This window comes from Lolium perenne, chromosome 1 (genome assembly GCF_019359855.2).
Source record: "Lolium perenne isolate Kyuss_39 chromosome 1, Kyuss_2.0, whole genome shotgun sequence".
NCBI classification, from domain to species: Eukaryota; Viridiplantae; Streptophyta; class Magnoliopsida; order Poales; family Poaceae; genus Lolium; species Lolium perenne.
In genome coordinates this window covers 116324149-116336379 of record NC_067244.2, presented here as the reverse complement: position 1 = coordinate 116336379, position 12231 = coordinate 116324149, and the positions used below count along the sequence as shown (strand labels likewise).

The 12231-nt window shown below is 44.6% G+C and overlaps 1 protein-coding gene across 1 annotated transcript; it reads right to left on the bottom strand.

Moving 5' to 3' along the window:
- Nucleotides 1-5221: 5221 nt before the first annotated feature.
- On the bottom strand, nucleotides 5222-9589 carry LOC127299926 (uncharacterized). The gene is made up of 2 exons (XM_051329984.2): nucleotides 6198-9589; nucleotides 5222-5828 (listed from the first exon to the last, which is right to left on the bottom strand). Exons 1-2 carry the CDS (start codon nucleotides 9484-9486, stop codon nucleotides 5461-5463), a joined length of 3657 nt encoding a protein of 1218 aa, XP_051185944.1. The 5' UTR covers nucleotides 9487-9589; the 3' UTR covers nucleotides 5222-5460.
- Nucleotides 9590-12231: the final 2642 nt, after the last annotated feature.

The window sequence follows — 12231 nt, the reverse complement described above, 5'->3', positions numbered from 1 at the left end:
GTGGTTTGTGCTATGTTGGAACATCAGGGGACTTAATGCCAAGTCTAAGCAATCAAATCTTATGAATGCTATTAATATCAGTGGCTACTCTATTATTTGCTTGCAAGAAACAAAAAGGAGGATTTTCATATGGATTTTATTAAATCATGTTGCCCTAGTCGTTTTGATGAATATGTTTTCATCCCCTCAACTGGTTCTTCTGGTGGTTTAGTAATCATTTGGAATAGTTCTGTCTTTTCTGGAATGGTAATGCACTATGAGCCTTTTGCTATTTCTGTTCATTTCACCTCCAAAGAATCTACACAGAAATGGGCACTAGTGAATGTTTATGGACCCTGTAATGGATATCTCAGGGATGCTTTTGTACAATGGCTATATAATCTTCATTTCCCTGATGATGAGGAATGGTTGGTTTTGGGAGATTTTAATTTCATTAGATCTCCAGCCAACATAAATAAACCAGGTGGTAATGTGGATGATATGCTCACTTTCAATGATATTATTAGAACACAAAATTTGACAGAGCTGCCCATTAAAGGGAGGAAATATACATGGAGCAATATGCAAGATGATCCATTACTTCAACAACTGGATTGGTTTTTTTACTTCTGTAAATTGGACAGGTATTTATCCAGCAACTTTTGTCACTCCCCAAGGCAAACCTACATCTGATCATACTCCCTGCTTGGTTACAATTCAGACTAATATTCCTGGCTCCAAAATATTTTGTTTTGAATCATTTTGGACTCTACATCCTGGTTTTCAACAGATAGTAACACAAAGCTTGTCCAAGCCAACTCATAAACTTAATAGTGTTGCAAATATTAATGCCAAATTCAAGATATTGAGATATGATTTGAAATACTGGAGCAAATCCATTTCTAAATTGTCCATCTATATTGAAAATTCCAACAAGGCCATTTTGGAGCTGGATAATATTGAAAATGTCAGGCCACTTTTTCTTCAAGAGGTCAACTTCAGGAAAATATTGAAAAAACATCTTGCCAGTCTCTTGGAATATCAAATTGCATATTGGAAAAAACTTTGCACAATACATTGGAGGAAATTTGGGGATGAAAACACTATTTTTTAATCAATTGCAACTGAAAGGCACATGAGAAATTCTATTGCTTCTATTGTTCTCACTGATGGATCAGTGGCTGAGGAACATATGGACAAAGAAAAAGCTATCTTTGAAGCATTCAAGGAAAGACTGGGCACTTGTACCTCTCCGGCAATGCATTTGGACCTCCCTACACTCATTACTCCAACTTCTGGACTAGATGAATTATCTTTGCCTTTTACCAAGAATGAAATTGATGAGGTTATTAGAACAATGCCTACAGACAAAGCACCTGGACCTGATGGGTTTAATGGACGTTTCCTAAAAACATGTTGGAATATAATAAAAAGGAACACATTTACAGGTTATGCTTTGATTTTTTATGATGGATAGTTGGACTTGACAAGTATAAATATGGGTCACATCACTTTGATTTCAAAAATTCCTGTACCTGAAGGAGTTAATGATTATAGACCAATTACTCTGCTGAATTGCATCTTAAAAATCATCACAAAATTATTGGCTAATAGATTGGAGAAGAAAGTACTGCAAATTGTCCATAAAAATCAGTATGGGTTTCTTAAGGGTAGGAATATTCAAGATTTTCTATCTTGGGATTTTGAATTTTTGTATCAATGTGAAATCTCAAGAAGAGAAATAATACTGCTCAAGCTAGAATTTGCCAAAGCTTTTGACAATATAGACCACTCTGCTATGCTCGGGATTATGACACAAATGGGCTTTGATGATAAGTGGATTAATTGGATAAATATTATCTTTAACTCTGGTATGTCAGTTGTTCTCCTTAATGGTGTTCATGGCAGGCAATTCCATTGTAAGCGTGGAGTCAGACAAGGTGATCCCCTCTCCCCACTCATATTTGTTCTAGCTGCTGACTTGTTGCAAGCTGCAATCAACAAAGCCTTCAGAGATGGAATCCTTCAAGCACCTTTCTCCCCTGAATTTGGGATGGATTACCCAATAGTGCAATATGCTGATGATACATTGATTATAATGCCAGCTTGCCCTCTTCAAGTTACTGCTATGAAAGAGATCTTGGAAAAATATGCTTTTTCTATTGGTCTAAAAATAAATTTCCACAAGTCATCTCTGATCCCTATCAATTTAAGTGACACTACAGACATGGCTGGTCTTTTTGGATGCAACATTGCTTCTATGCCTTTTCCCTATCTGGGATTGTCATTGGGTACTACAAAGCCATATGTTGAAGATTTGATGCCATTGGTGGATAGGATTGAGAGAAGGGTGTCAGCTACATTTCTAATGATGTCTTATAGTGGAAGAGCAACAGTTGTCAACTCTCTGATTACTTCTATTGCTACTTTTGCAATGAGCTCTATCCAACTTAATCCAAAAATTTTGCAAGATGTGGAGAAAATAAGAAGGCATTGCCTATGGAATAAAAAAACAAAAGATGGAGAGAAATGTCACTCTTTGGCTGCTTGGCATATGGTATGTGTACCAAAGGACAAAAAAGGAGGACTAGGGATACTTAATTAAAAGCTGCAGAACCAAGGATTACTCCTTAAGTACTTGCACAAATTATATAATAAAGAGGATACACCCTGGGTTCGTTTGCTATGGAATTCTTATTACACAGGGAAAGTACCTCATGCTTTAAATCCCTGTGGCTCCTTCTGGTTGAAAGATATCTGCAAACTAGGGTGTGTTTGGTTTAGCTGTAGATTCTAAAAAAGCTGCTGTGAGCTGTGAGCTGTGAAAATCAGTTGTGAGCTGAGAACTGTGACAAAGCTGAAAGTTGTTTGGTTGAAATAACTGTGAAACTGTGGATTTCATGAAAATTATCTGTAATGCCCCTCAGACACCAGATATTGTTTATACTTCGATTAACCGTCATATACCAATCTATACACTTATTTGACATATAAATTAATATTTTGAAGAAAATAACATTATTCACCGAAAAGAGAATTTCCACCAAATACTTGAATATAATTTATTCCAAACATTGAAATATCTCCAATCTCATTCAGACATCAAAATCAAATAGGTTCAACATATTGCCGTGTCTTCACAAGAACATACTGAACTACAACGTTTCTTTGTTGCTAACCACTGAATCTGATGGAGTAGTAAACTGATGAAATCGAACTACATCGGGGGCAACACAACACCTCCACATACCACAACTCCAAGCAGAGATTACGTGAGCCATGGAATCCAATTAATCACCGTGCTACACACGCACGTACGCCGGCGAGCTCATCATGATCTCGCATAGCTGCGGGACCTGTTTCGTGCTTGGGCCGCAGAGGATGGAGGAGAGCAACGACATTGGGGAACGATTCAACCATGGAGCGCTCCCTTTCTCACCACACTCCAGCAGGGGTCGTCCTGCACGGATCCTCCATGGCGTCCTCGTCCAAGAAAAGGATTTGGCACAAGGATGGGGGAGATGCTCCGGCCGCCAGGGAGCTCATGGATCAACAGCGGAGGCTCGAGGGGCGGGGTGACCTAAGTTTGGCGGCGCGCCGGCGGGGTTCGGCCGGAGTTGGGCGGCGCCAATACCTAGGTCTAGGTGGCCGTCTTCTCGTGATCTAGGAGCCAAGAAGAGAACGAAAGGGAAGAGAAAGAGTCATTTGTGCCCTCGCTGACAAAAGAAACGAACCGGTATTCACTTCGGAGGGGCACTGGTGGGTAAATTTCACCACAATCCAGAATCCACCGCGGTTGAAGCAGGGCCAGACCAGCTGTGAAAAATACACTACAAGAAGTTGCTGCGTTGGTGGAATCTGCTGTAGAAAATATCTATTTGGTTGGCTTTTAGCTTCCTAACATCAGAAGCAGGTTAGAAAAGCTAAACCAAACACACCCTAATGCCCATACATAGAGAAATATCATCTACTCAAATTGGACATGGAGGAACTGTGCTATTTTGGAAAGACAAGTGGCTTAATGAAATAGTATCTGATGAATATCCTAGAGCCTATTCATATGCTTTATCTGAGGATGTCACAGTACAGTCATTCCTCTCATCTAATTCTCTTGCTGAGAATTTCAATCTCCCTCTGTCTCCAGAAGCACTTCAGGAAGTAAGAAACCTTCACAGGGATGCAAGCCAAATCATTCTTCAGGAAAATGTACAGGATAAATGGACATATGAGTGGGCATCAGATAAATATTCCTCCAGGCTTTTCTATAAATGTTGCTTCACAGAACTTAAGCCACATATCTCATTCCAATGGCTTTGGAAATCAAAATGCATACCAAAGATGAAATTCTTTTGCTGGCTAGTGCTCTCTGACATAATTAATACAAGGAATATGATAAAGAGAAGGAATTTTATTCTCAATTCTGGATACAGTTGCCCTATATGTGATACCCCACCAGAAGAGACGGTAGAGCACCTGTTTTTCATTGCCCTTTTAGTCAAGAGTGCTGGTCAAATTTAAATCTGAATTCGCCTATGATGGGTACCAGATTACAAATCATTGAACAGGGCAAGGCGCAATTGAAGGACCCCTTATTCATGGAAGTGTTTATCGTCACAGCTTGGAGTATTTGGAAAGAAAGAAATAACATGCTCTTCAATAATATCACACCCACTGTTGAGGAATGGAAGAGAAGATTCAGGGAAAACTTTGGTTTATTAGATCACAGAACAAAAGAGGGGGTACACCCCTTTATTACTAGCCTTATTTCTAGCTTGAAGTTCAAACTTGGTGTACTCCAAACTCTAGTTTTATTTTCTTTCTGGCCAAAGGCATTTGTACATAACAAAGATGTAACTCCCTGGTTTCCCTGTTGGGATTCCTTTTAATTAATATAAAGCAGTAGGAGCTTTTCCTACTGTTAAAAGTTCAAAAAAAAAAAAACAAGCGGGGCCTAAGTGGTTGCACTCACCTGTTATCTTTTCCAGCAACACTCTGGTTAATTGCAGTGGAATTCTTGATGCAATAACACATTAAACAATTCTAATATATTTTCAGGAAACTAAATGATTTATCACAAAGCCTATATATCATCCACTGGGACAAGATCTTCTGATCAACTACCAGAGACCGGAAACATGTTGCCTTTTTATTGTATATATATATCTTAAGTTACATGTTGCATGTACTGTTTAGCCCTTCACAGATAATACAAAGAATAAGAGCATAATATAGTACAAATGAAAAAAATACAACAAAGTTTACAAACATTACTGCAAAGACATTGTTCCACAATTGACAATCTTTAGGATAATTTGGCTATTGTCTATTTTATCAGTAGTTACCGCAATATGTTCTCCTACTATTGGTCTTTGGCAGTAAAACTGACATACTTGAGGATCTAAAACAGCGTTTACAGAATTAATAACTGTGCTATTTTCAGGTGTGTCTGTGTAGGTTCAAAATCTCTGCACATAGGTCACCTCACTTCAGGTAGTCTGTTAGCTTGCTTATTGTGATAAGTCTAAATGCTTCGGAGAGGTAGGCCTGGGTATGTGCTGATATCTCTTGCGCTACAGATCGCATTGAAGGCCTGGATTCAGGATTTACCCTGGTGCAAGCAAGTGCTATCCTCACGACGAACACAACTTCTTCGGCAAGCTGTTCTGTTGGAGGATCCAAACGCTGGTCCAGTATGTCCTTGAGGAGTAAATCATCTTCTTGAGATGAGGAGATGGCCGGCAGAGAGGTTAGCAAGTCACCAGGGTGCTTCCCCATTATGACCTCCAGTGCAACAACACCAAAGCTATAAACATCGCACTTCTCAGTTACCCTCATTGTGTATGCAAACTCTGCAAGAAGAAAACCAGAACTGACATACGTTAGTGTGCTGCTCCAATATGACACTGCCAAGTAGTATCCGAATTTAGCGGAATTTGAAAATATGCAATGACATTCCATCCAAATTACACAAACATTAGCAAGGTTGCTGACACTACTAGTTAATTCTTTGATGGAAATTTCTCAAGTATTTAGAACAGAAGTGCCTAGAAGCATCTACAATAATGTCTTGTTATATCCTGCAGCACCAGTTCTTTTGAGAAAGCTTACTGCTATCACGTAATTAGTACATAGTCCTTTATCGAAAAAAATTAGTGGATAGTCCATTTATATGTCCCATTGCAAAAAAACATATAGTATTGTATACATAAGAAATGTACCTGGAGCCATGTAGCCATACGATCCTGCCACGGAAGTCCAGTTTGTAGAAGCAGACCCAAGTAACTTTGCGGTGCCAAAATCACACAACCGTGGCTCGAAGTCCGATTCAAGCAGGATATTATTCAAAGTGATATCTCGGTGAACGATGGGTGGATTGCAGTCATGATGCAAGTAGGCCAGGGCATGAGCAACCCCCTGGATTACCTTCATCCTCACGTCCCAGTCCAGCTTCTTTTTGCCGTCCTCCCCGTACAATGTCTTCGCCAAGCTGCCCCTTTCCAGGTACTCGTACACCAGATACATGTAGTCACCACTAGTGCAGAAGCCATGGAGTTTGACGATATTCCGGTGGCGAACCTCTGTCAGCGCCTTAATCTCATTCTCAAAACTCTTTTTGTTCACGTCCGATATGTCGCCTGTCTCGGCGACATGGAACCTCTTGACAGCCACAACCTGCCCACTTGCAAGCTCAGCTCTGTACACGGTCCCAAACCCTCCTTTACCAATGCAGAAGATTTCGTTGAAGTTGTCTGTGGCATTCACGATGTCAAAGAATGTGAACTTTCCCTCCTTTTCCCAAATCATGGACTCAAAAGCATCATTGCTGTTAGCCTCCAGCACTTTTGGCTCACGAGGCCTCCTTCTGTATATCAGTATGAGGCAAGCAGCAATGGCTGCAAGTAACACAACCCCCACAACTGATACAACTGATGCAATGACTATTTTCTTGTGATGCCCTGAAGATGCACTGCTTGAACTGTGGTCACAAGAAGCTATGCCTTGCACATTACCACAGAGCCCCGAATTCCCAATGTAGGCATCAGCTGATGTGTTCTGGATAGAAGGTATCTCACCGGTGAGTCGATTGTAAGAGAAATCAACTGTTTCAAGGCTTCTCATGTCAGAAAACCCTGGTGGTATTGAACCACTGAGATCGTTGTGCGACAGGTTCAGTTTCTGCAAAGTTCTCAGCTTCACAAGATTCGAGGGGATGACACCCGACAATGAGTTACTGCTCAGATCAAGAAGGATCTGCAACTGAGCCAGATTGCCCAGCTCATCTGGTATCTTTCCAGACAACATATTCTTGCTCATATCAAGAAACAATAGATCACCAAGCTTGCCAATGCCCACAGGTATCGTCCCCATGAGCAAGTTCCCGGACAAATCGACTGACCGTAGCTTGGAATTGTTGCCCAAACTTGCCGGAATTGACCCCGAGATGGCGTTATGGCTAAGATTGAGACTGAACAAGAGGCCGAGATGGCCCAGCTCAGATGGAACACCTCCTGTGAAATTATTCGCAGCCAAGTTGAGGTTCTGTAAGCTCGTCATGTTCCCAAATGCCGCTGGAATGCTGCCGGATAAGCGATTACCATCCATCTCCAGGCTCGTCAAATTGGTGCATTCCCCCCAGTCCGACGATAGCCGGCCGGTCAGCTTGTTCCCGGAGATATCCAGGTAGTTCAAGTTGTGGTGGACACCGAACGCCTCCGAGATGTCACCCGTGAAGTGGTTCCCTTCCAGCCGCACCCGGTACAGGTCCGTGCAGTTCTTGAGGCACGGCGGCAGCGTGCCGCTGAAGTTGTTGAGGTTCGCCGTGAAGTTCTGCAGGGCGAGGCCATCACACAAGCTCTGTGGCAGTTCGCCAGAGAAACTGTTGTTTGCGAAGCTCGCATCGGTAAAGCTCAGTCCCTTCCCGAGGTCCGGTGGCAGGGTGCCGCTGAAGTGGTTGTCAAACAGAGCGAGGTAATTGAGATTTCTGAGCACTGTGATGGAGGTGGGCAGCTCGCCTTCCAGCTGGTTGGTGTTGACGTCCAAGACTTGCAACGCCGTCATGTTGCCGATCTCTGGCGGGATCGAGCCGGTGAGCTGGTTGAAGAAGAGCGCCAGCCTCGTGAGCTGCGTGAGGTTGCCGAACGAGCTGGGGATCTGTCCCGTGAGCTGGTTCACCGACAAATCCAATTCAATCAGGTTCACCAGCTCGCCGAGCTCAGCGGGGATAGAGCCGGTAAGGTTGTTGCTGAAGAGATACAAGATTTTCAGCTTGGTCGGATTGCCGAGCTCCGGTGGAACCATCCCGTTGAACGAGTTGTTCTGCACCTGGAACGATATGAGCTCTGGCCAATTCGTGAACAAAGCCGGCGGAATATGACCGCTGAGTTTGTTCGACGATATGCCAAACTCCTGCATCTTGCGCATCCCGGCAAACGCCGCCGGCAGGACACCGGTGAGTTGGTTCCCGGACGCGTCCATGAAAGTGAGGTTGGAAAGGTTGCCCAGCTCCGGTGGAATTGTGGAATTCAATCCGGCGCTCTTAATGTCAAGGCGTTGTAGCATCCGCAGCCGGCCAAGAACCGACGGGATCGGACCGCCGAGCTGGTTGCTGCCGACTTCAAGAACTCTGAGCTGGGACATCGATCCAAGGAAATCGGGGATGCCCCCTGTCAGATTGTTGGTGCCAATCCGCAGGTCCTGGAGCTTCCCAAGCTTCGACAGTGACGCCGGTATCCGGCCGGAGAAGGTGTTGATGGACAGGTTGAGGTGCATGAGGTTGGGGAGCTTCTCCGGCAGCGAGGCCGGTATCTGCCCGGAGAAGAGGTTCTGCGACAGGTCGAGGTAGGTGACGTTGCCGCTCTGGAGGACGAAATCCGGGAAGCTGCCGCCGAGGTAGTTGAGGTAGAGCGACATGAAGGTGACAGTGGGCATGGGCGAGAACCTGCTGTAGTCCGTCATGTTGAGGAAGTTGGAGCCCAGGTCGAAATGCTTGATCCTGGGGAGCCTGGTGATCTGGTGCGGGATGGCGTCGGCAAGGTTGTTGTTGTAGAGGCGGAGCTCGACGAGGCCGGAGAGGTCGCCGAGCTGCGGCGGGATGGGGCCATCGAACCCGTTGCTGCCAAGGTCGAGCGAGGCGAGGGATCGCAGGCGCGAGAGGCTGGCTGGGATGGGGCCGACGAAGTTGTTCCCGTTGAGGTCGAGCTTGGCGAGCGCCGGGAGCGCCGCGGCGTCGAACGCGTCGAGCGTGCCGCCGATGCCGAGGCCCCGGAGACTGAGCGACTCGACGCGGGTGGCGGCGGCGTCACAGGTCACGCCATACCAGGAGCAGGGCGACGAGGCCTTGGTCCAGTTGGACAGCGCGGCCGCGTCGGTGAGGTTGGCCTTCCAGGCCAGGAGCGCCGAGGTCTCCGACTCTATCGCGGCATTGGCGGCGCCGGCAGAAGCCAAGAGGACGAGGAGCGGGAGGAAGAGGAGGAGGATGCCTGCGGGGGCAACTTCTGGCGTCGGCATTGGGTGGCGGAACGGAGCGCGCCGTCAGGGAGGGGAGAGGCGGGGACGCCGGGATCGGGAGGGGAGGAGTGTGGCGAGCAGCGCGAGGGGGAGGTCAGATTTAGCTATGCGGGCGGCGCGGCTGGTCAATGGGCGGCGTGGTTGACTCCAGTCGACAAGTACTACTTGTGGGCCCCTTCCATGTGTTGGCTGGTGCGGTGTACTGTAGTTTTTTGACAAAAAAAATTTTGAACATGGGAAAGTTTCTTATGTACATTTTACAAATAGGACCTCAAATAAATATCAAAATACAACAAGACCCATTCATTTTGCGCAAGGTAACTCGTACAAAAACATGGAAAAGAAAACAAGGCCTCCTCCTTCTCCACCGCGATTCAGCTCAGCGAGCCAACCTCAATGTCACCGGGGACAAGACCCCTTGGGACAAGGAGGCGAAAGCAAACTGCACTGAAGCTAGAGAGCCTCCGAAGTGGCATGGCCGCATGGGAGCCTAGGCATTGTTGAAAACCTACATAAGTCGGCTGGAAGAAGCCATCGTAGCCAATATGAGAGGTTGGAGAGGTCGGCCTTCGACCATAAGGAACGACAACAGAGGAAGCGCTGACTCGTGGTGAACCTCCAAAGAGAAGCACCGTTGCTCCCCTTCAGCAGATCAAGCCACGAGCAGCCAAAGGTACCGAACCCACTTCCTTCCTCGCCTCCATGGCGAGCAGGTGAGAGCAAACTCGAACGCTGACCATTGTGCGCCAAATCTCCTAACACGGAGCTTATTTAGGGAGATGCCGGCAAGGATCACCTTCTCCACCTCCAGCTCCGACCGTTGGAGCTCCAAGGTAAGAAGGAGAACCGTCAGGGCGCACTAGATCTGGCCAAGGAGATCCAGAGATCTACTCCAGACCAGGAGAACGCCGAAAACTAGACCTACATGTCGAATCCTACTATTACTATGTACATAGGGGATTCTGGCACCTCTTCTCCGCCATTTCCGGGCAGCCTGAGAGGTTAGTTGTCAATTGCATTGGCGCCAACGTGAACAATTTCGGCCCCATCATAGCTAGCGCCAAACATAGGGAGTATTAGTTTTGCTAAAATGTTAGATTTATTAAAATAGGGATTTAAAAAAAGTAGCAATGTGGTTGATGCCGGATGGGGGCTGGGAAGCGGAATACTATGACTTGTAATGGAGGCGTCGTCGTCGTCGCCTAACGAAAATCTGCGGCCCGATTTTATTGCACGCGGCCGACAGGGTGTGCTTTCCTTGTCCATGATACCAGCAGCTTGCCGTGCTTTGACCTTACTAGTATGGTTGACTATTCTAATCCCTCCATGACTGTGACGAGTCTGGTCCAACCCAAACCGGTGGACAGCCATGTTTGTGGATTAGCCGGGAATTTTGAATTCTACGCCATGCGGAACGTGAGCTGCTGCCAGACGGTGTACCGTACATAAAAGAGCGTACTCCCTTATAGTACTCCCGTCTGATTAAATTGACGTGAAGTTGTGAAGGAATCGTGAGTACGTAGTACGTGTAACCGCGTCGATTAAATAGAACAGAGGTAGTACTACAAGTGCTAGGCAGAATTTGATTGTTAATATGTGAATTAATTTCTATAAATCAGTAGCCTTTCTTTCGGTTTTAAATCAGTCATATATGCATTATGTTGCACGTAAACTCTCTAATCTTCCTCAATCAGTTACTACTCCGAGAGAAAATGGAGGGATTTCGAGCTGGGACGGTTTGTTTTTACAACCTAACAACGCCTGCCTTTATCATGGTGCAGCTCACTAGGAGCTTAAGAGCAACTCCAATAGTATTGCTGGTTGCTAGCTATAAACAAAATGTCATATCATCTATAATTAATATATAGCCAACAAATATAATAATTGGCTATAAGATTAGTCATAGTGCTAGTATTAAAAGGAGTATCATGCATGCCACCTTGGCAAAAATCTGATGTGGCACTATAATTAATGAGGAAAGATATGCTAGTTGTATCATAATATGATATTGTATCATACCACATGAAACTAGACAATTTAATGCCAAATGCATCCTATACACACAATTGCATTGAGATTCTACAAATAATTAAATACCATAAGATTATGATACTACTAGATGATACTAAGGCTGGCCATAGTGCTAGTATCTTAGGTAATATCATGCATCTTAGGCCCACAAAAATACTGATGTGGCATCTAATTAATGGGGAGAGATAAGATTAGAGTAACGCACATTACGAGAAAAGCTAATGCTAAATAGATCTTGTACAAACATTTTGTATTGGGATTCTACAAAACAATAAATTTAGAAGATTATGATACTACTCTATAATACCACCCACTATAGTGATAGTATCATAGACAAGTATCGTATGCATGATACTACAATATGATACTATGCACTATGACAAGCCTAACCACTATAGGGGTAGTATCATAGACTGGTATCATATGGATGATACCACTATATGATACTTTGCACTATGGCAAGAATGTACTACTTTCTCAATGAATGACCCACATTTCATTCACACAACTTGCCTAGAAGCACGTGCTAGAGCTAGCTCTTGCATAAGAGCCCACTTACATTCTCTCCTCTTCTCTCTACCCTAACGAGACACAAATATATTATTTTAATCCTTGTAGTCAGCTGACTAGAACTTATTGTACTTGCTCTAATAAAAGGGAAGTATTCCTAGGTTACAACGACCTTTACTAATGCTATTGATGATTACAAAAGTG